The 27,749-nt window shown below is 38.7% G+C and overlaps 1 protein-coding gene across 2 annotated transcripts in view; it reads left to right on the top strand.

The window, feature by feature from the left end:
• The first annotated feature begins 10,306 nt into the window (after positions 1-10,306).
• MINDY3 (MINDY lysine 48 deubiquitinase 3) overlaps positions 10,307-27,749 on the top strand; it is an 80,379-nt gene continuing 62,936 nt past the window's right edge. Inside the window, exons 1-3 of one of the 2 annotated variants that reach the window (XM_015473997.3) lie at positions 10,307-10,385; positions 22,444-22,523; positions 26,564-26,624. Coding sequence is in view for 1 of the 2 variants with exons in the window: in NM_001076107.1 (NP_001069575.1) it covers positions 10,535-10,628; positions 22,444-22,523; positions 26,564-26,624 (235 nt within the window). In the remaining variant the exon portion in view is untranslated. Of the gene's footprint in view, positions 10,386-10,422; positions 10,629-22,443; positions 22,524-26,563; positions 26,625-27,749 lie in introns of those variants that run through there. The other variant, NM_001076107.1, reaches the window with a different exon arrangement.

The raw sequence follows: 27,749 nt of genomic DNA, 5'->3' as shown, positions 1-27,749 counted from the left end.
ATTCTTTTTTATGACTGAGTATAAATGTATATCAGTTCAGTTCAGTTGCTCAGTCGTGTCTGACTCTTTGTGACCCCATAAATCGCAGCACGCCAGGCCTCCCTGTCCATCACCGTCTCCTGGAGTTCACTCAAACTCATGCCCATAGAGTCGGTGATGCCATCCAGCTATCTCATCCTCTGTTGTCCCCTTCTCCTCCTGCCCCCAATCCCTCCCAGCATCAGAGTCTTTTCCAGTGAGTCAACTCTTTGCATGAGATGGCCAAAGTATTGGAGTTTCAGCTTCAGCATCATTCCTTCCAAAGAACACCCAGGGCTGATCTCCTCTAGAATGGACTGGTTATGTGTCTTGGCTAATGTGAATAGTGAAGCTATGAACATAATGGTACGTGTATCTTTTTGAATTATAATTTTGTCTGGATATATGTTCAGGAGTAAGGTTGGTAGATCATATGATAATTCTGCTTCAGTTTTCTGAGGAACCTTCATACTGTTTTTCAGAGTGGCTATAATGGCAACCCACTCCAGTGTTCTTGCCTGGAGAACCCCAGGGACAGCGGAGCCTGGTGGGCTGCCATCTATGGGATTGCGCAGAGTCGGACACGACTGAAGCGACTTAGCAGCAGCAGCACACCAACTTATATTCCCACCAACAGTGTAGGAGGGTTTGCTTTCACCACACCCCACTAGAGTTTGTTATTTGTAGACTTTTTAGTGATGGCCATTCTGACCAGTGTGAAGTGGGCCCACACTGCAGTTTTAATTTCTATTTCTATAAAGAAAGCTGAGCGCAGAAGAATTGATGCTTTTGAACTGTGGTGTTGGAGAAGATTCTTGAGAGTCCCTTGGACTGCAAGGAGATCCAACAGGTCCATCCTAAGGGAGATCAGTCCCGGGTGTTCATTGGAGGGACTGATGTTGAAGCTGAAACCCCAGTACTTTGGCCACCTGATGTGGAGAGCTGACTCATTTGAAAAGACCCTGATGCTGGGAAAGATTGAGGGTAGCAGGAGAAGGGGACGACAGAGGATGAGATGGTTGGATGGCATCACCGACTTGATTGACATGGGTTTGGGTGAACTCCGGGAGTTGATGATGGTCAGCGAGGCCTGGCGTGCTGCGGTTCATGGGGTTGCAAAGAGTCGGACACAACTGAGCGACTGAACTGAACTGAATAACTAGCAACGTTCATGTGTCTCTTGGCCATGTGTATTTCTTCTTTGGAGAAATTTCTATTTAGGTCTTCTGCCCATTTTTTGATTGGGTTATTTTTGGTTGTTGTTGAGTGGGATGAGCCATTTATGTATTTTGGAAATAAAGCCCTTGTCACTTGCATCATTTGCAAATATTTTCTCCCATTCTGTAGGTTTTCTTTTTATTTTGCTTATGGTTTCCTTTGCTATGCAAAAGTTTGTGGAAAATTTGTCCAAAAGATGACAAGTAAGGGTCTCTGTCTTGACATAGAATCTAGATGGATCAATAAAGAGCCACATTTGAGAATTTGTAATGATGTATCTTCCTCACATAGGCTGCAGTTATCATTTTCACTCTCTGTGTGGCCCAGGAAAATTTCATCTCAGAAAGCAACACAAAATTGATCTATGGCAGCACAATATGCAAATTCAAAATTTCTTTGAGGGACAAATACTCCATCTAGATAATACAGTCATACGAGATTCCCACAAACCAAGCTTAATTTAAAAACAAGTTTGGGAGTCCCCTGGTGGCCTAGTGGTTAGGATTCTGGGATTTCAGTGCAGTGACCTAGGGTCAGTGCTTGGTTGGGGAACTGAGATCCCACAAACTGTACAGTATGTCCAAAACAGGAAAAAAAGTTTATAATCCAAATCATAGAACTAACAAAACATTTCATAATAAATGAGTTAGAAAATACTATTATAAAACTTCTGGAAAATCTGGAAAACAATCAAAGATTTTGATTTGTATAAATAAAAATGAAACAATTGAGATTTAAATTTTCAATTAAATTTGCTAAAAGCAGTAAAGACAGAGGTGAGCAGAGATTAAAACATGAAGACTTTATTTTACATATATATTATGTAGAGAAAAATAAATGGCATATATGGAAGACAAGTTGAGCATGGGAGACTGAGTGACTAAACCCAATGTATGTGTTAGGATTTCCAGAGATGGATAATAATGGCTGAGAAAAAAATATTAAAAATTAAATGGCTGAAATATTTTCCAAGTTGATAAAAGACATAAATTTACAACTTGAAAAAGTACAACAAATAGCAAGCAGGATAAATAGAAATGACCCACACCATATAACACAGTAGAACAGTAGAAAACCAAAGTAAAGATAGGGGAGAGTGAGAAGAGAGAGGGAAGAGAGAGAAAGAGGGAGCTATCTAGTGTCTCTTCCTTTTCTAATTAGCACACCAGTTCTATTGGATTAGAATACCATGTTTATGATGTCATTTAAGCTTAATTACTCCTTTAAAGGCATTGTTTGCAAGTCACATTGAGGCTAAGGCTTCAGCATATGAATTTGGAAGAGGCACAATTCAGTCTATGGCACCTCCTTAATCTGGCATTCTTCACTCATCTCTCCAGTGACACTAATGCCAGGCTCCTGCTGCAATATTTCATGCCTAAACGTACATCCTTCCTGTCTTTGCTAGTCAAAATTCTATCCAGTTCAGGGGACTTCCCTGGTGGTCCAGTGTTTAAGACGATTGCTTCTAATGCAGAGGATGCAGGTTTGATCCCTGGTCAGAGAATTAAGACCCCATATGCCACACAGTGTGGCCAAAAAACTAAATTCTGTCCAGCTTAAACTTCTCTGATGTTTTCTCCAGCTCAAATGCAGCAAGAACTCATCTTCCACCTTTCTCCCCAAGGTTCCTGGTTCAAACCATCAATATAGCTAACATAAGAATAGCATTTTTCATTATGCATTTTTTTTCTGTGAACTCTGTTAAATCCCATAATCCCTGTATGATGTAATTATTAATAAGTTTATTTTCTGTGTGTGGCATCTGAGTCTCAAAGTGCTTACTTATTATATCAAAATAGAGAATATTTAAATATGTGCATGTTTATACAGAATGGCACCATTCACTGATAATGAAACATGAAAGGGGAGGTTTTCTGGGGCAAGATATTTGATTTGGCACATACTAAGTTGGAAGTACTTGTGATACATCCAAGTGTGTATCTTATATACTCAGTTAATATAGTTAGTTCTGGATTAATATGCAAGTTTGAAGTTGATCTTAGTTAAAATGTTAGCACAACTAAATGACAAGTGGCAAATCACCAACCTCTTTAATTCTATGTGTTAGTGAAAAATAGTGCTAAACTGTTTACTCTTTATACTTGCTCAACATTCTTTTTCTTCTCACTCCTTCTACACATCTTAACTTCTAATCAGCCAGTTTTTAAAATCAGAACTGGGCATGATCTAAAGTAAATGGGATATTAAGAGATGATTTAAATTTAGTCCTTACTATAAACAGAGAAAGCACAGTTAAGTGATTCATCCAAGGTCACGGTACCCAAATAAAAACTAACATCCAGCTTTTCTAATTCCTATAAAAAATCTATTTCGTTAGGGACGTCCCTAGTGGTCCAGTGGTTAAGACCTCCCCTTTCAATGCATGGGGTATGTATTCAATCCCTAGTTAGAAAGCTAAGATCTCACATGCCTTGTGGCCAAAAACCAAAAAACAGAAGCAATACTGTAACAAATTCAGTAAAGACTTTAAAGATGGTCTACATCCAAATAACCTAAGAAAAAAAGTTTAAAAAAATCTATTCCATTATACTGTGGCCAATGATTTCCAAACAGTTTTCTGTAGAAATAAACTGTGAGAAACTCAGTGAAAAAATGATTCAAATATAATTCCATCTCTTGCTCAGTTCGGTTCAGTTCAGTCATTCAGTTGTGTCTGACTCTTTGCGACCCCATGGGCTGTACCACGCCAGGTTTCCCTATCACCAATTCCCGAGCTTACTCAACCTCATGTCCATCAAGTGGGTGATGCCATCCAATCATCTCATCCTCTGTCATCCCCTTCTTCTCCCTCCTTCAATCTTTCCCAGCATCAGGGTCTTTTCAAGTGAGTCAGTTTTTTGCATGAGGTGGCCAAAGTATTGAAGCATCAGCTTCAGCATCAGTCCATTCAATGAATATTCAGAACTGATTTCCTTTAGGATGGACTGGTTTGATCTCCTTGCAGTCCAAGGGACTCTCAAGAATCTTCTCCAACACCACAGTTTAAAAGCATCAGTTCTTCAGTGCTCAGCTTTCTTTGTAGTCCAACTCTCACATCCATACATGACTACTGGAAAAACCATCGCTTTGACTAGATGGACCTTTGTTGGCAAAGTAATGTCTCTCCTTTTTAATATACTGTCTAGTTTGGTCATAACTTTACTTCCAAGGAGCAAGTGTCTTTTAATTTCATGGATTCAGTCACCATCTGCAGTGATTTTGGAGCCCAAGAAAATACCGTCTGTCACTGTTTCCTTTGTTACCCCATCTATTTGCCATGAAGTGATGGAACCAGATGCCATGATCTTCATTTTTTGAATGTTGAGTTTTAAGGCAGCTTTTTCACTCTCCTCTTTCACTTTCATCAAGAGGCTCCTCAGCTCCATTTCGCCTTCTGCCATAAGTGTGGTGTCATCTGCATATTTGAGGTTATTGATATTTCTCCCAGCAATCTTGATTTCAACTTGTGCTTCATCCAGCCTGGCATTTTTCATGATGTACTCTGCATATAATTTAAATAAGCAGGGTGACAATATACAGCTTTGATGCACTCCTTTCCCAATTTGGAACCAGCCCATTGTTCCCTGTCCAGTTCTTTAAAACTGTTGCTTCTTGACCTGCATACAGATTTCTCAGGAGGCAGGTAAAGTGGTCTGGTATTCCCATCCCTTGAAGAATTTTCCAGTTTTTTTTTGTGATCCACACAGTTAAAGGTTTTGGCATAGTCAATAAAGCAGAAGTAGATGTTTTTCTGGAACTCTCTTGCTTTTTCAATGATTCAATGGATGTTGGCAATTTGACCTCTGGTTCCTCTACCTTTTCTAAATCTAGCTTGAACATCTGGAAGTTCTTGGTCACGTACTGTTGAAGCCTCACTTGGAGAATTTTGAGCATCTCTTGCTTGACTTTATTTAACTCAGCATTTAATGACAGAACCCCTTTTCCACCACGTATTAGTAGGAAATGACATTTTATGTCATACCTGAGCATGACAGTGGTGGATTTATAAGGAACTGAGATGTGTTTAGTTTGATGCAAAGAAAAGAATTTCATGTGCTTGACAGATTTACACTGTTATTGGAAGCCAAGGGGCATATACATGAAATAGTTTTTATTAATAAATACAGAGAGGATTGTTTTAGTAACCTGCTTAGAACTTACCTTATTGTAGAGTGGATTTCTGAAAGATTGATTTCTCTTAAACAAGTGGTGCAAATATACTAAATTCGAATCTGAGGGCTTCTAGTTGGAGAAGAGCCCTTTCATGGTAGTTGCTGGTAACATGGTCATGAAGCTGTTTTGCCCTTTTTTGACAGGGAAATTTGGGAAAAGACAACAGAATAATTCAGCATGGAGTTAGTATTTAATAATGAGTAATTCTGTTTCTTTGAAATAGTGAATTTGGCTAAAGAGAATTGACGATTCTGGTAATCTAAGCCCAGTTTTATAGAGGTGCCCTGACTTGAATTTGAAAGAGGAATACTACAAATAAAATTTAATATGTTAACAGGAAGTTTCTGATATTTTTAGACTCTCTTTTAGGATTAAAAATCATTTATGCAACCTATATGTCAACCTGCTCCACTGTTCTTGCCTGGCAAATTCCATGGACAGAGGAGCCTAGTGGACTACTGTCCATGGGGTCGCAAAGAGTCTGACATGACTGAGCCACTGGGCATTCATGAATATGTGCATCTTAATGACACACATCAATTTAATAAAAACTATAGATGGTCCTGGGCTTTCCTTGTAGCTCAGTGGTAAAGAATCGGTCTCCAATGCAGGAGACCTGGGTTTGATTCCCCGGGTTGGGAAATGGCAATCTGGAGAAGGAAATGGCAACCCACTCCAATATTTTTGCCTGGAGAACCCAATGAACAGAGAAGCCTGGAGGGCTACAGTCAATGGGATCACAAGAGTCGGACATAAGTTAGCTACTTAGACTAAGACACATAGATGTTCCTAAGGAAAAAAATATTGTAAATATGGAGCAAGATAAATATGCCAAAGAAAAATTACATAATTTTCAAGTCATTATAAAAACGAAAAAGGCATTATCCTCCTGTACCAGAAATATATGCAACAAACTTGACTGTTACAATTATTATTTTTCTAAATAATTACTAACTAAAAAAATGTTAAATGAACATTAATTTGCATTTCTAATGTAGTGTAAGTAACTTCACAATTCAAATGTAGCAAGTAATGAATAATTAAGCAACATAAATAATTTAACAATCAAATATTCCTTGTTAAAAATATGTCCAGCTAATTTAAAAATTTAAAGTATGTTGCAAATAGAGAATATAACCTAAAGGTAGAAAGATCATGCATATTAACATCTACCCAAGATTTTGCCAGTTTCATCACAGCTGAAAACTAAGAAAAATCATGGATCAAGAAATATTTCATTAAATTTTTTTTTGAAAGTATTTCTTTCTATTCATGGACAATTATATCTATAACTATGTCTCTATAATAATGAAAAGAGAAAAACGTGGCAAACACCTCTGAACTTATTACTGATTTTAAAAAAATGCAGTGTGAGAGTTGTGAGTTAAGTTTTATTTGGGGCAAAATGAGGACTATAGCCTGAGACAGCATTTCAGATAGCTCTGAGAAACTGCTCTAAAGAGGTAATGGTGAAGGTCAGTATATATGTGATTTTGGTGAAGGGGGTGTACATGCAATCAAGCACATATTTTTGGAAGGTTTTTGCTAGTCACAACAAGCAGTTGTCACCATGAAGGATTTTAGTGCTTTTCTAGATATGACAAGATACTAGAATTGGGCTCATAAAATCAGCTCCTCAAAATATCTAACTATCTGAAGACCTGTTCTGCCCTTTTTTCCCAGAGCACAGAATGCTACATTTCTGTTCTTCACCCTGAAGACCTTTCAGGGGTGTTAAAAATCAGCAGCTGCCACAGCACATGATTTAATCCTTGTAGATTAAAGGTAGATGCAAGCTCCCATGGCAAATGCCAATTTGTAGTTGACATTACAGTTCTGCCACTTACAGGATCTATGAACATTGGCCCTTCTATGTCGTTTAGGAAGTGAAATAATTGTGCAAATTATAAATCACCTGTGCAAATAATAGACATTTACTTGGACCAGTCACTGGTACTTCCCCTCATTTCCTTACTTCTTGAATTCTTAAGTTCCATAAGTGAATTCTCAAGCTCCATTAAGGCAAGTTTCATTCTAATACTGAGATCCAGCTATATTCAAGGCTCTCTATTAGTTACTACGAATAAGACAGGTCCTCCTCTTCCTTAAACATCTTCCACAGGAGAAAAGTAAATAATTATTTGCAAATTACAAATGACAGTAATTGTCATAAGCAAGTTACAAAATGACAACCCACACCAATATTCTTGCCTGGAAAATCCCATGGATGGAGGAGGCTGGTAAGCTATAGTCCATAGGGTCACAAAGAGTCAGACAAGACTGAGCAACTTCACTTTCACGAAATTTCAGAAGCTAAAAATTTTCTTTTATATTGTAACAACTGGAGAAGGCTTTACTACAAAGTACCATTTCTACTATGTGAGAAGTAGAGTGAAAAGTGGAAGTGTTAGTTGTTCAATTGTGTCCAACTCTTTGTGACCCCATGGACTGTAACCCACCAGGCTCCTGTGTCCATGGAATTCTCCAGGCAAGAATACTGGAGTGGGTAGCCATTCCCTTCACCAAGGGATCAGCCCAAACCTGGATCCTGCATTGCAGGCAGATTTTTTACCACCTGAGCCACCAGGGAAGCACCAAGAAATGGAGTATTTCTTGCCATATCAGTAACCAGGGATATCACAGTAATCAGTGATTACAGCACTCCAATGTGAATTCCTGAGCCCTAAGGGCATTCAGGAAGAAGGGTACCTGTGGACTAGCAGCCACCAAGACTGTAGCTACTCCCTAAGGTGAGCCCCAGTGGAGCTCAGGATGTGAAAAAACACAGGCTACTGGCCCAGGATAGCTGAGATACATGGAAAGAAATGATTTCAGTGATCCCAGACTCTTGCATCTTCCCACACCTAGAAAAGCACTAAATTCTTTAACTTGGGGTATCTGTGCTGTGCTTAGTCGCTCAGTTGTGTCCAGCTCTTTAGCCTGCCAGGCTCCTCTGTCCAGGGGAATTCTCCAGGCAAGAATACTGAAGTGGGTTGAGATGCCCTCCTCCAGGGGAATCTTCCCCACCCAGGGATCGAACCCAAGTCTCCTGCATTGCACGTGTATCCTTTACCATCTGAGCCACCAGTGAAGCCCAAGAATATTGGATTGTGGAATATCTGGCTTCCTTTAATTAACAATAATCTTTTGATGTTCAGACTACCTGCCCTTTGTTGCAAAACTTCTATCAACCTGTCTCCTCCCCTCGCCTCCTCAGAGCAGTTGTCTCAGGGTTACTAGAGATGCTGTCTCCTGGCCTTAAAGTCCTAAAAATACTCACTGAATTAAAAAAAAAAAAAAAACTTTGAATTTTTAGGCTGTATTTTTTAAGTCAACATACATCTTGAAGAATGAATAAGATTTGGTTTGAAAAACAGGATAAAGGATACTTCACAAGGAATAAAGATTGGGAAGAAGGCTATGGATAGGGTTCAGGTACTTTGAGCAATTCCTTTTAACAACAACAAAGGTTGCTTAAGTCAAAAATAGAGTATAAATTAGCAAACTCTGTTATTTGCTGCCTGGAAGGAGCCCATCAGATTTTTGCCTTTCTGTTTGAAATTCCAAATTCAGCCAGAATAAGTTTTCTTCTTTGTAAGTGTCACAAATAGAAAATTTTCAGTTCAGTTCAGTCGCGTCCAACTCTTTGTGATCCCCATGGACTGCAGCAAGATTCCCTATCCATCACCAACTCAGGGAAACCACTAAATTTAACTGAATGCTTGTCAATGATTGAAACCTGGTCTTTAAGCTCACGTGTTGCCCATATACCCTACAGTCTTCAAAATTGTAGGTAAAATTGCTCTACCATTTACAAACGGGCAGCTTTGAATCTGTTTTCCTGTAAAGAGCTTTGTAATTCTGAGTTATGCTTGGGTCAGGCATTTCTAGGCACCCCACTCCAGTGCTCTTGCCTGGAAAATCCCATGGGCGGAGGGGCCTGGTAGGCTGCAGTCCATGGGGTCGCTAGGAGTCGGACACGACTGAGCGACTTCCCTTTCACTTTTCACTTTCATGCATTGGAGAACGAAATGGCAACCCACTCCAGTGTTGTTGCCTGGAGAATCCCAGGGACTGGGGAGCCTGGTGGGCTGCCGTCTATGGGGTCGCAAAGAGTCAGACACGACTGAAGAGACTTCTACTTCTACTTCTTCTAAGTCGCTTCAGTCGTGTCCGACTCTGTGCGACCCCATAGACGGCAGCCCACCAGGTTCCCCCGTCCCTGGAGTGGGTTGCCATTTCCTTCTCCAATGCATGAAAGTGAAAAGTGAAAGGGAAGTCGCTCAGATCGCGAAGTCGCTTCGCGATCCCATGGACTGCAGCCTACCAGGCTCTTCCATCCATGGGATTTTCCAGGCAAGAGTACTGGAGTGGGGTGCCATTGCCTGCTCCGAAGCGACTTAGCAGCAGGCATTTCTAACATTCATTCGGCCACATTCTTCAGTTATGTTGATAGCTGGTTTAACTTGATGTGACTTAGCAAGAGATTGAGAACCTTCAATTTATGGGCAGCTCTCCACACAGACATGAATGTTTCCTCAAGGAGACTCAACCATACTCTTAAAGCTGTAGTTTGGCATAATTAATATTACAAATTTTAAGGTATAGGTTATGTTCTGAGTCCCAGGGCTTGGGCCTGGGGTCCTAGGGCTAATCCCAAAGCAGTGCGGAGAAGGAGGTATTCTACAATGGTAGAAATATGCCAACGCCCACGGGACGCGATGCTCCTGCCAACACAAAAGCAGCCACCGCACGACAGCCCCCTTGCACTGAGTTCAGAAAGGCCAGTAGCCCGAAGAGTCCCCAGCAGCTCTTCTCGCCCCACCCCCACTTCCGCTTCCGGGGAGGCGCCGCCTGCCCCTCCGGCCGTGGGGGCCGCAGTGAAAGAGAAGCCGGAAGTGGCTCCGGTACTTCCGGTACGGGAAACTCCTTGCTGCCGCTCCGACCGGGCTTGACAGGCGGGGTCTCTGCAAGTAGGTCTCTCTCCTTTTGCCTCCCTCCAGTCTGACCTTCAAGCTCGTTTACCGCCGCCGTCCCGCCACTCTGGTCTCGGAAGCCGCCCCTTCCCCATGTGCCGGGGCAGGAGTCCTGAAAGCCAAGACCAGCTCGCCGGCATCCCATCATGTCCGAACTGACTAAAGAGCTGATGGAGCTGGTGTGGGGCACCAACAGCAGCCCTGGTCTCTCTGACACCATCTTCTGCCGCTGGACGCAAGGTACCCCGGCTGGACTCAGGCTTCCAGCCCCCGCTTCCTTTTGCCCCGAGAGAGTCGAGCCCTGACGTCTCTCGCGCCAGTCCCCTCCCGTGCCCTGCACTCTGTCCCAATTCCCCTGCTCTGCACTGACACTGGACTTTCTAGAAACGCCCTACCCTTCCAGGGGGTAGAGGTTGAGTAGGAGAATGGTTCCAGCTGGCAGCTAAAGACCCGAAGTGCCCCTGCCGCTCCCTGGGCTGCCTCTTGGGCTGGAAAGGAGAAGGGGGCGGCAGTCGGGCTGCAGGGTGTGACACTGAAGGTGTGCCCTGTGCCTTGGTATCCATTTCTCAAGACTTGCTCTGGCCTCCTGGGTCTTCACCCCCGAACGAGGCTTCATCTTGGTGTTTGGTCTAATTTTGGAGAGAAGGGAAGTCCACGTGAAACTCACTGTGGCTAATTCCACGAAACGATTGTGCAGTTTGTATTTTAATTAGGCGATTAGGCGTGGTACTCGGTGAAAAATAAAACGCTGCTGCAAAGTGTTTTCTACACCCCAATATGCCTGATTTTGAGGTGATTTAGTATCTGTTCCGTGACTCATAGAACTTGCTGCGCCGATCTGATTATTCAGACAGGATTTTGAATTATATAAGAAGTTTTGTTAATACGAATAATTGTGAAATAGAAGACACACACACACACACACACAGATTTAATTCCAGAGCTGTCCCAGGCTCTGCGTTGGGCAGTTCATGCTAGTAATCATCCCTATCTCGTGCCTTTTAATATTAAAACGAAACGGACACATTGGTTAAGGTGATAAAGACTGGTGAGGTTAAGTGAAGTTAACAGCATAGTCTTTGAAGTCAGAAGGGTAGGTAATGTATTTATGTAAAACATCACAAGCCAATGGAATAGTAGCTATTTAGTACTCTTATTAAAATATTTTGTTATGAAAACATTTATTTAGAAAATACTGATTCTCAAAGGATTTGGGGTAAATTTAGCATAGTAGATCTATGTCTTTACTTCATAATGTTTACTTAGAAACAAACATTTAGGGTTTAAATAATCTCTTCTTCCCTCAGATACTTCTAAGGCCTGGTAAAAACAGAATCATAATGTGTAACAGCTAGTTAGGTTATTTAGTTCATTACTCTTTGTTTGAAAATGAGAAAACGGAGTCCTGAAGGCTAAATGACCAGGCCAAAGTTGCATGAATTGGTAAGAACTGGGAGTGAATTACAAGTCACAGCTCTGTCTTGTTTTCCTTCCTATTTTTAACCAGACATGTAATTAGTTTTGCTCTTTCTACACACCTAATTTTGTCACTTAGCTAATTTTTTTCAGAAATCATGGGCATTTACATTTGCAAGTTCTGTTTTAAAACTTATTTTCCTATTTGTTTTATTTATTCTAGTAACGAATAGCCCTAAAGTACACAAGATTGTAAGATTGGGAAAGGTTTTACTTTTTGTTAATTAAGCAGTAATATAGCACAGAATAGGGTGATATTTGGCCTCATTTATTTTAGTACTGTGTTGCAGATACAAGGAGAATTCAGAGAGGCAGTTCTAATAATGGTTAGGAGCAGGAGCAGTCTTTGGAATAGAAATTCTTTGGTTCTAGGTTCAAGTTTTTTAACTTAAGCCTCGGTTTCCTTCTCTGTGGAGAACAGATAATACTAGGGCCGATCTTACAGGTTTGTTGTGAGGATTAAAGGCAAGTGTTTAACACAATATCTGATATAAACACTCAGAAAATGATAGCTTAATTTAGAAAGTGCTTAATTGTAGAATAGATCAAGCCAAAGATCACTCTCTAGCCATGCCCTGACAGTTGCAAGAAATTATTAATTAGATCACGTTGTAATGACACATTAGAATGCTCTACCATCTTGTAGTCAGAGGGAAGTTCCTTAACAAGATGTGTTCAATCAATATCATTTGAAAATAAAAGGTTATTTACTTTTTGTTCTTTACAGAGGGCAGCTATATTGTGGCTGATTCTTCAAGGTCTTAAATTGATCATGGTTTTAAGGCAACCGAATATGTATTTTTAAGTTATCACTTCTGAATCAGAGAGATGTTGTTAGTGGTTTTGCTCTGTTGACTTTGTATTCATTTATTCTTTCTCAGAGGAGACAGAAATTGCTGAAGGTTGCTGTGGCAATGATTTGGGAATGACACAAGACACTGCTTTGCTGTACTTGACTTACTGCATTCGTAATGTGACATCAGCTTTGGCTTTATTTCATCATCTGTAGCTGTGCTTTGAATTGACAACTGTTACCTCATTATCTTTTGGAAGCAAGTTATAGATGTAAGGTCTTTGGTGTAAATATTTATAGAACTATGTCCAGGAATATTCCATTTATGAAACTATACTGATTGGTCCTGTTAAATTCCTTTGATATGTTAAACAGCTTTAGGAGTTTCCCCCTCCCCTCTTTAATTGATTTGGCAGCTTTAGATAATATGTTAAAGCATGTAAGTGCAGGAGTAGCACATAGGTGTGTGTGTGTGTGTGTGTGTGTTCTTTTAAAATTCATTTGGCAGTTTAAGATAATTCTCTTTTGCAAATACTTTTTTTTTAAAGAGAGAAAAGTAGGGTTTTGGTGTGAGTTTTTTTGGGTTTTTTTGCAGTTTTTATTTTAAAGCCAATAAGTCATATAATTTAAAGATTTGAAGTTGTTTTGTTGTTTAACTTGGACATTTACTCCCTACTCCTGCTTGCTTCCCTCCTGCTCAATTGTTGCTAATGCTTTTTAAAGGAAAAAAAAATTTTTTCTACTTCATTATTTGTAAATATCATTTATTCTTCCTTCCTTTCTCACAAACTGAAGTGTTCCAGGCTTACTTGATAGGGCACAAGGGAAGACAAATAACAAATATGGCATAGTATATATACTAGAGGGTAAAGAAATAGGAATTATAGGGTGAAGTTGCCTGGAAAGGCCTCATTTTAAGATGAGATTTGAACAGACTCTTGAAGTAACTGCATTAGTCACGCAGGTATCTGAGGAGTATTCCAGGCAGCAAGGATAGCCATCATAAAAGACTTAATGCAGAATACATCTGGTTAAGGAACAGGAAGGAGGTGAGTTTGGCTGGAGACAGAATGAGGGAAGAGGGGACCAATAAAGATGATATTAGAAACAGTATGGCCCAGATCACTAAGATTTTATAGGCCATTGTAAGGACTTTGGTTTTTATTCTAAATGAGATGACGGGTCATTGGGAGGTTTGGAACAAAGGAGAGACACGACATGACAATTTTTAAAGGACTGACCTGACTACTAAATTGAGGACGGACTGTAGTCCTAGAGTGAGACAAGACCAAATGAGAGAGAATTGCAGTAATCCAGGGGGTAAAAGACGGTGACTTAGCCCGGGAGAGTGGTAGTGGAGGTGGTTGGAAGTGGTCAGGTTGACCTCAACCCAGCAGAACCAGAATAAGAGTCCTCATGATCTGACAAAAGTAAATATTAATCTTATTACAAAGGAAAACATTTTGGCTGGTTGAGACTTTGTTTTCTTTTCAGTATTGATTGTCTAGCCAGTGTTTGGCAAATATTTTCTTTAAAGGGCCAGTGACTTTATTGTCTGGCATTGCAGCAGAAGCAGCCCTTGATAAGATGGGTGTGGCTGTGTTCCAAATCTGCATTTGAAAAACAAGCCAACCCTGTTGTACATTATAAACTCTAAGAACCCATCTTTTCCTTTTTTCTACCCAGTTCCTTCGAGCTTTAAATTACTTCATTGTTTCACCTAAAGATTAGCCAGAAGAGAAACCCAGTTTTGCTGTTTATTGCAGTTTAGTGTGTTTTAGGGTAGAGGTGGAGTGTTTGGAGCTGCGGTTGTTTGAAATTAGTTTTGCACTTTCTGTGTAGGACAGTGTTTACTATATGATTAAAAAAAATGATTCTAAACAACTTTTGAAAAATTGAGGGGTCAGTAAAAATGTAAGTTTAAAAATGTAATCAGGAGTTAAAACCATTTGGGTTAAAATCCAAAAGTGTGATGTGAAGGTAAGTCAGTACTATGGATCATATAATTTCAAAGATCTTTGTTGTTGTTGGAAACCTTTTATTTCCAACATAGATTTTACTTTCTCAAACCTACCTACATCGCATTTGACCTAAAAAAATCAATTTTTAAAATCTCCAATTTGTAACCTTATGTGATAAAGTCAATTTCTTGGTACTTTGAGTACATAATGTATTTTTAAGTTCAAAATATTTATGATAATACTTACATTTGTATTATGCTTCACAGTTTTTGAAAATCTTGCTTAATCTTTGCAACAACCCCAAGAGACGGCAAGAGATAAATGTAGTTATCCTCCTGTTTATAGATGAGGAGACTAAGGCTCAGTTCAGATTCCACTTAATATTATCTAACTTATAATGACAAATGAAGTCTTTCTGTGTAGTCTTTTGTTTACATGGAAGACTAGAAGAACTACATAGGCAATAGTTGTCAAACTGGTTTGAATAAGTAAGTCATATGAAAATAAAAGACTAGGAAATTGCAAAGAGGTTGATGGCTTGGGTTTAAATTAGTTATGAGCCGTAAAATTGAGAAAGACGTCTGTGTCTGTAGTGCTGTCCGGTGTGATACAAAATCATATGCTTAGGATCAGACGCTAAGGTAGACGGCTAATTTCAGATCTAATTAGTAAAACAGTCATTTTGTGATAAGTTAATTCCTCTTAAAACTAGGAAATAATACAAATATGAGAACACTTGACAAGAAAAATAACGATATCCTAAAAAATTCCAACTCAAGTGAAACATTATAAAAGGAGATGCCTACATAGCATAGTCCTGTTTTAGGACAGAAAAGTTCATTTCCATTTGTTTGACTTTATTACATTTTAAGCTGTAAGAGCCCTTGTTCATTATCAAATTAACACCCTCAAGCATATATGCTGCAATTAAACAGAATTTGGTATAAAGCAGATCTGCCTAGAATTCTCTCCCTGGGGTTTTATCTCTAAAGTACAAAAGCAACTCATCATAATGTACTTCAGTCTAAAAGCCCCACCCATGGACCTTGAAAACTGAAATACATTATTAGTGATTTTAAGAAAGGCAAGAATCCATTGCTGCTGCTGCTAAGTTGCTTCAGTTGTGTCCGACTCTGCGACCCCAGAGACAGCAGCCCACCAGGCTCCCCCGTCCTTGGGATTCTCCAGGCAAGAACACTGGAGTGGGTTGCCATTTCCTTCTCCAATGCATGAAAGTGAAAAGTGAAGTTGCTCAGTCGTGTCCTACTCCTAGGGACCCCATGGACTGCAGCCCACCAGGCTCTGTCCATGGGATTTTCCAGGCAAGAGTACTGGAGTGGGGTGCCATTGCCTTCTCCGAAGAATCCATTACTGATTCTTATTTATGACATACCCTGAAAGTTTGGAAGAGCTTAGTTGCGCCTCTGCACTTAGGCCCAAGACCAGTGACCCTTTTTTTCTTGCCATTAGGAAAAGAGGTGGATGAAGAGTAGAGGTCCCTTGGCTTCCCCTCTTGTTTCCAGGTTGGATCTCAGTTTCGCTTGTCTTGATGAGATCACCAGCACCCTTAGTTCTCACTTACTAAACTTGCCTTATTAAATTTGCCCCATCCATCATGCCTGTTTTTTAGCCTATGTTTAGCGTGTCCTCTATTCTGTTTCTCCCAACGTGTTGTGTGTTCCTGGAGCAAATTGTGGTCAGCATCAGTACAGGTGTACTAATTAAACCTTAGCTGAGCCCTCAGTATTTCTCTTAGTTCTTTATCCTGTTGACTCTTATGTGTTTTTTGGAATTAATATTCTCAGTTTTCTATGCCCCTCATTCTGTTGCTCTCAGTCAGTAACATCTCTTCACTTTCTCTTTGCCCATATTTCTAAGTTGAAAACTGGCTAAAGTTGTCTTTTTCTCAAGTTTATTTAAATTCAGGGCCCCATTACACTCTTAAAAATTATTGAAGACTTCACTATGAAAAAAAATTGAGACCTATGGCATTATTTTACATTAAAAAAATCTCTTCAGTGTCTAGCTCATTAGAAGATAGCTGGATTCTCTCACTTGCTTCTCCATTCAGTCTGTTACATTCAGTCTGTTGTTTTGGTTGAAGTGTATGCAGAAAATCCGTCTTCATACATATAAGCAATTGGTAATATGGGAGTATCATAATAGCATTTTCAAATAATTGTGGATATTCTTCTTTGATACTACACTGAAACTCAGCAAATGGTAGTTTCTTAGAGGTTAGTTGAAATATGAAATCCGAAGCCACATTAATGAACAGTTGTACTGTATTAAAATGCAATCCATTGGTTTGTCTTGTACTTTGAGTGGATCTTCTACCCGTGAATTAATTTGTAACCATTTGCATCGGTTGTTTGGAAATTATTGGTCTGCTGGTTTACGCAAATCTTCCAAATGTTAACACATATTATTAAACAATATCTAAAGTCATATTTATTATTATCTCACTGATCCTGTCAGAAAAATCTCTTTTGAGTATTGGGAAGTTTCAAGCTCACAGTGCTGGCCCTGAGTTTTCCAGAATTTTAGTTAATCACTTGAAAGCTTGAAATTTTATTGCTGGCAAAAGTGCTGTCAGTTTATTTTTTCCTTGAAGTATCAGGCTCACTTCATTTACTTCTGAGAAAAAGTCTAAATAATCATAGTTTGTTAGTAGCTCTTCAGAGTAAAAATAACATTCACAGACAAGCTGTTAGTTCAGCTCACAGTTCAAAAAATTATACATCTGCTTTTCTTTGAGACACCTGTACAGGGTACGTAGCAGAGGTGCTTCGTGGGTAGTTTCCGTTATGTCATACAGACTATTTTTTTTTAAGTACTTTGTATTCAAAGTCAAGATTTAATAAGATGAGCATTAGCAAGAGCTTTTTCTGTGTGTTGGAGAGCATATCAGGGTGTCTCGGTATAGCTTACCGGCATTGCCTTGATGTGTGCTGAGGCGCCAGTAACATAACCCGCTCTTTGTTTTGTACCATCACCGTGAATATCAAACCGAGAATCTGTATTATAGTAAAACTGATTTTCACCTCTAGCAGGTTCCCTAAAAGGTCACTAAAATTTCCAGGGCTCTGTAGACCATACTTTGAGAACCTCTTTATCCAGTCCAGCACTACTGTGTACCATCTCAGCTTTCTCAGAACTCAGCGTCCTTATCTCTTTTTCCATTTGGTCACTCTTTTCCTTCTCTTAAACTCATGCCCTTTGGTCTATAAAATAATAATTCTTTATCCAGCTACCCTTCAAGCTATCATCCTTTTCACCTTCACTTGTTTAACACAGTTTGCAGCTTCTCCTTCTGCTTGTGTTCTGAATCACACCTCAACTCTTTAAAATTTGACTGCTCTTCCTAACATTCTAAGTTTCCTTTTTTTATATTCCCCGTGGTGACATGCTTAATCCAGGGTTTTCATTTATGTTTTTATTCCACTCAGCATTTGAAACAGGTGACTGCCTGCTTTTCCTTTCTGGGGCCTCACTGTGTTTTTTCTCTTACCTTTCAAGTCTTTGTCAGTCTTCTTTGCTGACTCAGCATCTGCTTATTTCTTTTTCTTTTTTTTTTTAATGTTAACCGCCTTCATTATCTTTGTTCTGTGTTGTCATTCACTTTAACTGCCATGTTTAGGGTGATTCAAGTTGCTATCTTTAATCTTCACCCCTGCCCTGAGCTCCAGACCCATATCCCTCCCCCCGCCACCCCGCCACATTTTAGAGACTGAATTTAGAAACAAACATTTCCATTATCAGGCTTCTCAGATGGCTCAGTGGAAAAGAATCCAGCTGCCAGTGCAAGAGACACAGGAGACATGGGTTTGATCCCTGAGTCGGGAAGATCCCCTGGAGAAGGAAATGGCAACCCACTCCAGTATTCTTGCCTGAAGAACCCCTTGGACAGAGGAGCCTGGCAAACTACAGTCCATGGGCTCACAAAGAGTTGGATGTGAATGAACTCACCCCCTTTATCTTTCCTCCCAAAACTTCAGCAAGTATTCGTTGAGTATTAACTGTATTAATAATAACACACTAGGAAAACAGTGGTCAGTAAGAGAGGCAAGATACTTGCAAGGCAAGACATAATAAACAAATGAACAATAACGTAATTACAGATGATGATAAGTCCTGGTTGGTCTGGGGAATGGTAGGAAGGATTTACTTAGCTAGACTTGTCAGGGAACATCTCTCCGAGGAGTTAATACCTCAGCTGAGTCTTTTAGGATGAGAAGGATTCAGCTATGAGAAGGGTAAAGACCATTTCATGCAGAGAGAACAGCCGACACCAGGGCCCCAGGTAAAGACCTTGAGATGTTCTGAGGACTAAGACCACTGTGTATGATGAAGGTAAGAGTGAACTGAGGGAAGGTGGGATTGAGAGATCATATAGGGTCTTTTTTAGGCAATGAAAAAGGAGTTTGAATTTTGTTTTAATTTCAGTAAGAAACCATTTGAGTGTTTTAAGCAGTCTGTAAGAAAAATTGATTTCCATTTCTAGACTATTTCTCTGGTAAATTTATGGTGAGTAGTTAAGGGGTGGGTTGGGAGTTGGGATGTGGGTGAAATGGGGTAGGGGGATCCTGACTGGAAATTCCTAACGGTGTTCTAGATGAAAGATGATGGTGGTTAGAACCTGAAGGTGAACCAGAAGCGGAGTGGAGATGGACAGATACAGATGTGTTTTGGGCCCTTGAACCAAGAGGATCTTATAAGGTGAAGCCTTAAAGATAAGTGGGAGTTTTTTGGAGAAAGTGTTTCAAGTGGAGGGAACATGTTCAAAGCATGAGAAACCAGAGAGAGAATGGATATTTGAGGGTCTGAAAGAAAGTCTGCACACCTGGAGGCTAAAGAAGAAAGTATCAAAGGATAAGATAGGAGATATAGGCAGAAGCCAGACCATACAAGACCATGTTAAAGAATTTAGATTTTGTCAGTGACTGGAGTTCCAGTCAGGGCTCTATTTGGAGATTACCTGATTATAACCCATAGTGGAAACCTTGGGAGTAGATGAGTTACACAGGGAGAACATGTAGAATGAAGAGAACAAAGACTCTAAAGACAAGACCTGAAGAACTTCAGCATTTAGTTGCTGATCGACATTGATACAGAGTAGAAACAAAAAAGGAAAATTTGGAACAAGAGGGACCACTAAAGCCAAGGGCCAGAAGGTTTCACAAGTCAATGGTGAGCATTTCAGATGATTCTCTTGAGAGGTCATTGGTGAATTTGGTGACAGTGAGTTTGATGCAATCACAGGTTGAAAACCAAATTATTGTGGGTTGAGTTAATTGGGAGATAAGGAAATTAAGACAGTGCATACAGACAATTAGGTATGCTTTGAGCGAGTGGTGTTTGGAATCTTGGATGGAAATTTTTTTTTTAATGGTCAAATGATTTTTTAAATTAAGACTTTTCCTTTTAGAACAGTGTTATTTAGGTTCACAGCAAAATTGCGGGCAAGATACAGAGATTTTCCCACATACCTCGTGCTCCCATGACGTGCACAGCCTCCTCCAATGTCAATATCTCCCACCAGAGTGTTTGTTACAATTTTGAACCTACATTGACTCATCATTATCACCCAAGGTCCACAGTTTTTATTTGTGGTTCTATACATCCTATAGGTGGTGACAAAAATATAATGGAATGTATCCATCATTATAATATCACAGAGTATTTTCACTGCCGTAAAAATCCTCTGTGCTCTATCTGTTCACCCCATCCCCCACTCCCCTCCCCTTGGCAGCCTCTGATCTTTTTACTGTCTGCATAGTTTTGCCTTTTCCAGAATGTCATATAGTTGGAATCATATGGTATATAACTGTTTCCTCCTTGTTTTTTCACAGCTTGCAAGCCATTATTTTTTATAAACACCGAATAATATTTCATTTTCTGTATGTACTATTTATCCATTCCCCCACTGAAGGATATCTTGGCTGCTTCCAAGTTGTGGCAATTAGGAAAGGTGCAGTAAACAGTGTGTGTAGGTTTTTTTTGCGGGGGGTGGGGGTGCTAAATTTTCAACTCCTTTGGGTAAACAAGGACCTTCTGGTAGAATCTTAAGGAGAATTTTCATTTTTAAATAGGAGGTACATGTTTAAATCCTATTTGAAAGGGATTGAAAGGTAAAGAGAGAGGAGGTGGACTGGATTGGTGTCCTCCATACTATTTGTTAACTCACTTGCTACCTAGTGTCTCAAAGTAGAAACAGAGTTAGGTCTAATTTCTTACGTACCCAGCCTTTGCTGCACTTGCATATGTTCATCAAATCTTAATTTTTACCTTAGAAATACTGTTTGTATATAGTGTTTTCTCTCAACATTAGTGTTGTTTTTATTAGTCTGGCACTGTCTCCATAGGTCTGTTGAAATGGTCTCCTCCCCATTCTGGTCCTTTAAAGAAAGAAGCAAAATACCAGTATGGTTGTGTTACTGCTTTAATTAGTACGTGTCATGATGTGGCCCTTCCCAGTATGAATGTCCTGTCATCTCTGCTTTCTCACCATCCTGCCCCATACAGCCCTTCAGCTGCATGACATTTCCCTCTGATCCATGAACTTGTCCTGTTCTTACCACACCTTTTTCCTTTACTAAAGATGTTTTCTTTACCTGAAAGTCATTCTCCCACCCTTGCCTTTCTGGTAAAGTTCCATTCAAGGTCAGCCTTCAAGTCACCTGTTATGACTTGATTTAGGCAAAGTCATTCCTTTCAGTTTCCTCAACACTGTCTTCATACTTCTGTTGAAACATTCATTTATTCATTTATTTCAGTGATTTGTTTGTATGTCTGTCTTCATCTGGACTGTTGGTTTCTCCAGATGAGGGACTTTGTCATGCATGTCATTTATACCCTGGATGTTTGGTGTCGTGTCTGAGGGTCATGAAATATTTATTGGATAAATGACTGAATTATAACCATTAGGTATGTTGAAATTGGAAATGTTTGTTCTAAAGCTAAGTACCCGGAGGCCTAGGGAGGTGAAATGATTTCCTGAAGGTTGTACAGATAGTAACTCACCTCTCCTGACTTTGGCCGCAATATCTCCACAGTGTGCCGTGTTCTCTGTGGGAGCTTGTCCTGGCTGCTCTCAATCAGTGCGACTTGGTAATACTTGAATTAAGATGGAGCCAGTATGAGCACGTTTGGTGTGTATGTGCTGGGCTTAGCTGCTCAGTCATGTCCAACTCTTTGCAACCCCTTGGACTGTAGCCTGCCAGGCTCCTCTGTCCATGGGATTCTCCAGGCAAGAATACTGGAGTGGGTTGCCATGCCCTCCTCCAGGGGATCTTCCCAACCCAGAGATCAAACCAGGGTCTCCCACTTTGCGGGCAGATTCTGTACCATCTGAGCCATCAGGGAAGCCAGTGTGTATAATGCTCTTTAATTTTTAGCTTATAGAATGTGACTCAAAGATGAAACTAAAAAAGATAACTCTGTAGAGGGTCCTAAAATTTCTGTTTAAATTCAGTAAACTGTCTAGTCTTTCTTCCAGTATATTAAATTACTTTTAAAAAATCAGATTGTGTCCTTTTACTGATGTCTACACTGTATCTCTTTAGTCCACTTAATAGGGGGCCCTGAGTGCAAAATTGTGTGTATGTGTGCGTGCACGTGCACTTGACAGGGAGCCTAGGTTCCATATCTTTTTTCAAAGTGTTCTTTTATCCTCCAGAAAGCTGAAAACTATAGCAATGGACTGACTTAAAGATAATTTGCTGTTGTGATAAGTGATTCTCTATCAAAGCAAAGTACATTAAAAATTCTTTCAGCTACTACTTGAATGACATGTTTAATCTTTGCTGCTTGCTTTCATTTTTAGGGTTTGTGTTTAGTGAATCAGAGGGATCTGCATTAGAACAGTTTGAAGGTGGCCCCTGTGCTGTTATTGCACCTGTTCAGGTAACATAGACTACTTTACCAACTCCTTAGAGGGACGTGTTCAAACGTTCCCTCCTTGACTTTGTGTTTTCTAATACCTGTTCTCCGTGTAATCATGAAGCATGATCAGTTACCTCTTAATTTGTGTTCATGTAAATTGCTTTAAATGTCTGAAATAAAAATGAATTCAGAATGTGAGTAGCTTATACAGCAGTAGCCATTTGGCTGACTTTAACTCCAAATTTTCTATTATGTTTTCTTGAAAATAATGAGCATGACATCTTACACAGTGATCCTATTGAGTAATAATAATTTATGCCAAAGGTAGTTATACCGTAATCATGGTACCATTTGTATTTGTTCTGTCTCTTAAAATGACTCTTCAAAAAAGTTGAAGATGAGTTAATATTTTCATGGCCTAAAACTTAATCAGATTTTAAAGTAAGTTGACAATATATACTGTTTTAGGCTGTAGCTTTTTGGTCTTTAAAATAAAATCAGTAACAGCAGATTTCAAACAATTCCCAAAATTTAAAAAAAAAAAAGATTTTTTTTCTTTGCACACGAGAAAGGGTGAATTTCAGTGTGTGTATTTGATTTTGAATTTTTATGTGTTGTATTGTTTGAAATTCAAAGGCTGATTTGCCATGAACTATTAAATTATTAAAACGGAGAATTGAATTTTCAGTTTGCTGTGATATTTACGATATCTAGACAGCAGTATAACTTCAGAACTGTTAAAAAGAAACTTGAATTTATTGCTTGTTTTAATCAGCACATTTTGAAAATACATTTTTAATGTGGTATTTATTATTCATTGGGCATAAAAAATGCTTTCCTGACTGTTAGTTGCAAAATAAACTTGTCTCTCAAACTCCATGCACTTACATTGTTAAATTTAAAGTGCATTTTCTGAAGAAGAAATGTTTTCCTTTATGGTTGATTCTAAAATATATTCTTTGTAGGTCATTGTTTCCTCTTTAAAAAGTAAATTTGATACATTTTTTTCATTAGTAGATTTTTTTTTAATTAAGAAAAATTTGAATGAGCTTTGCCTAGGGATTTTGGAGTATAAATAAATTTAACTATAAATTAGTTATTAGGGCTGTTGAACAACTGAGGTAGGTTTTGGTTTGCTAGTAGGAATCTTCTCTGAATCTGAGGATTCTGTGTCTTGTTCGTATACAAGATAGATTTTATTGCCACTGACCCTCTTGGGCCGTGATAGTACCTCAGTGAAGTGAAAGTGAAGTCGCTGAGTCGTGTCCGACTCTGCCGCCTGTGGACTGTAGCCCACCAGGCTCCTCCGTCCATGGGATTCTCCAGGCAAGAATACTGGAGTGGGCTGCCATTTCCTTCTCCAGATAGTACCTTAGAGTCTTTATTACCAGTCTATGAATATACTTAAATGCAAGATAAACAGCAGGAATTTCATGTTTTATAAAATTCAGTATATTTCCAAAACGGTAATTATTTTTGCAAGTGGAGTTGTTATGTAACAGGAAATAATTGTAATATTCAAAATTAAGATATATCTTTGAGGTAGTAACTTAGCTTCAAAGTCACATAAATGTTTTTGGTTATAGAATTTTGTTTGTATTAATATTTCAATGTAAAAATGAAAACTAAATTACTGAGAGTAATGAAGGGAAGTGTGCGAGTTGGATGTTGAACTTTTTAAAACTGAACTCTAGAACATGGCACTTTTGCTAGAAGAATAGACATTATGGAACCAAGTAGAAAATACAGTAGTAGACCATGTTACATACAATACAAGTTTACCTGGAATTAATCGCATATCATAATAAGAAGGAATGCAAATCAATGATGAAATACAATGTAGTTTAGTAAATGCTACTGATATGACAGGTTGATAATTTGAGGGGGAAAACTGAATCTGGGTTGTCTCGTACCATGTACCAAGTTTATTCTTGATATAACACTTAACCATGGTAAGTTGAAAATAATGGGTTATCAACCCTCTAAGAGAATAAATGAGTTCCAGGCTCAGAAAAGTATCTGCAGGTAATGTTAGCAATAAATGTATATCTTTCTTAGACAAAGAACTCGTACACATTGGTTAGAAAGACCCTTAAACCTCAGGGGTGAGATGGGCAAGTATATGCAGTCATGGCAATCATGTGATGCTGCACAACCAAAAAATCCAGATGCCCAAGCTCACTAGGAATCCACCAAAGTACAAATAAAACTTTTAAATAGGTTCTTTTGCTTACTCTTCCTTATCTTTAGATATAAAATAATGGCCCAAAGGCTTACTCTTCCTAATCTTTATATATAAAATAATTGCCAGTGCATATAAGGGTCGGGTGATGCTGGCACACTCTGTAGCTACAGATAACTCTATGTAGTATAAATTTGTAGTATGACTGAGGGAAGGAATTTTACATTATAATTGAAACCATAATAAAATAATGCAGATTCTTTGATGAGAATAATTTTACTTCTGTGACTCTTTGCTGAAGAAATAATCCTTAAGATCGAAAGGTTGTATGCAAGAATTAGCTTTTTTAGAGCAAGTCCAAATATGTTTTTTATTTATAGTAGTTTTAAAAAATTGCAAATAACCTAATGCACAGTAACGTCATGTAAACATGGAATGATGTTGAAGTAAATTTTAATAGCTTGGTAGACAGAGATTGACTTATAAATTATGTGGAAAAACAGAAAAATGGAAAACAATCACATACCCATTAGGCTTCTCACTTAAAATTTCAAACAGGTATGAAAGAAAGACTGGAAGGAAGTATATCAAAATGTGAATGGTGGTTCTATTAGTGGTGAAATAAGGTTGTCCCACCTCACTTTTCCAGTTTTACAATATAGTTATGTTACTCAATTTTATGGTCTTTGTTATTTGGGGAAAAGTCAGAAGCACTTGGTTGTAGTATTTGTAGATTTTATTTCTGTGAGAATATCATAGAATGTTACTTATTTTTTTGTTAAAATGTTTAGAATTGATAGCTTATTTGGTGCCAGGTATTGTGCTAAGTGTATTACTGGATCATCTCATGTAATCCTCATTACAACCTTTTAAAGTTTGTGCTGTTATTTTTAATTAGTAAAATAATGGAACCAGAATTCAACTTTAGGTCTATCTAACTAAAAGTAGTTCTCTTATCTGTATACTACTGTTTTCAGACGTTGATGAGTAAGAATGAAATGGCAACCCACTCCAGTGTTCTTGCCTAGAGAATCCCAGGAATAGGGGAGCCTGGTGGGCTGCCGTCTATGGGGTCGCACAGAGTCAGACAGGACTGAAGTGACTTAGCAGCAGTAGCAACTAAAAGTAGTTTTCTTATCTGTATACTACTGTTTTCAGACACTTATGAGTAAGAATCACCATAGTAACTACTTTTTCTTGAATCTGCCTGCTGGAGATAAAGTAGGTAGAGCATCAGGATCTGCCTCTTAAATAAACAAGTCAGGTTAACTACACTTTGAGAAGGAAACAGTATTATACTCAGAACTGCTGTCTATCAAAACACCAATGTAACCTAGTTGGCACACTTAAGAAAAGGTTAAAAATGGGTTTGTTTTTTCTTTGGGATCTTAAAGCTTTTTGAGTTAAATCAGAAAGTTAGGAACTCCTTATCAGTGACCCACACAGTGGTATTCCTGTGTCACAAATGAGAACTAGTACAGAACCACTTTTGTATTTAGCTTTCTTTGCTCAAAGGAATCAAAGAGAAACGTGGGTTTTTTTTCCTGGTCCATAGGGCCTTCACTCTGTGAATGAAGCAGTAAATTTCTTTTTCAGTTATGTGGTTATTATTTGAGTCCGTTCTATTTGCCAAAAAATATGTACTACAAAAGAAGAATTGTATCGATCTAGAATCAAGTTTATAGTAGTATATTCTAAGTAAGTAATTATGTTCAGTTACTGGTGAATGTGAAGGGAAATTATTTGAAATTCTATAGCACTATTCAAAAGATCAGAAAGGAGGTAAATTAAGTGGGTTTTTTTCCCACTATAGAATAAAAGAATGATATAAGGTATGTTTATAATAAATTCTAATAATTATTGCTTTAATTGTATAAAGGCATTTCTTTTGAAGAAGCTCCTGTTTTCTTCTGAGAAGTCTTCTTGGAGGGATTGCCCAGGTATGATAGCTGTCTTTTATCAACTTTTACTCCATCTTTTATTTTATAAGTGATTGATGCAGCATTCATTGCCAGTAATTCAGTTGAAATTATCTGTTTTTAAAAAGTAAACTATCAGTTACTTTTTCGTGAGGTTGACTTTTTAAATATTCCCGAAAGTTTCATGAACAGTGACTCTAGATCTTAAAAATGTGTATTTTGTAATGTGGTTTTCCTAACTGAGGGGGTAAGACAGGTTTTTACAACTAAGGGAAAAATCTTTTGGTGCACTGTTAAATGGTAGCATACCATAAGGGAGGATCATTTATGTTTGTATTGTCTTATTTAGCTTTGAGCAAAAACTCAAGATTATCTTTGTATTGCTGAACCTTTTAGTATAACACTTTACACAATGCGAATACTACTGCAGGTAATTCTGAGTTAAATCGCAAATGAAGCTTTCATGGCTTCTGCAATATGATTAAATCAGAGAACTGTATGTGCTACCTGATAATAACAAACATTTGCATCCTTGACAGTTTACAAAGGTATTTTCTTTACTTAGACTGTCTTATGTGAACTCACAATGACTACTGAAAGAAGGTAGAATATATTATAATCGCAGTTTTGTGTATAAGGGCAGAACAGCTTTCATTCCAAACCATGCAGGTACCTTCTATTAGTGGTTTTAAATTTAAGAGATAAAGTGTCACTGTCATGTATTTTTAATTAATAACTGAAATGCAAAATAAATTTCAGTAGAGAAGAAAGAAACTATTCAAAAGAGACTGTTACTAGCATGAACATTTTATTAAATTTCTAAAATTTCTTGCATAGAAACATTCATATTGATAAGAAATTTTTGTAGCATTGTCATGTTGTAAATGCTGTGGTGGCTGCTGCTGCTGCTAAGTCGCTTCAGTCGTGTCTAACTCTGTGCAACCCCATAGACAGCAGCCCACCAGGCTCCCCCGTCCCTGGGATTCTCCAGGCAAGAACACTGGAGTGGGTTGCCATTTCCTTCTCCAATGCATGAAAGTGAAAAGTGAAAGTGAAGTCCCTCAGTCATGCCCGACTCTTAGCGACCCCATGGACTGCAGCCTACCAGGCTCCTCCGTCCATGGGATTTTCCAGGCAGGAGTACTG

The sequence above is a fragment of the Bos taurus genome, chromosome 13 (genome assembly GCF_002263795.3).
Source record: "Bos taurus isolate L1 Dominette 01449 registration number 42190680 breed Hereford chromosome 13, ARS-UCD2.0, whole genome shotgun sequence".
NCBI classification, from domain to species: domain Eukaryota; kingdom Metazoa; phylum Chordata; class Mammalia; order Artiodactyla; family Bovidae; genus Bos; species Bos taurus.
Note: the sequence above shows the minus strand (reverse complement) of the source record. Positions and strands in the feature narration are given on the sequence as shown.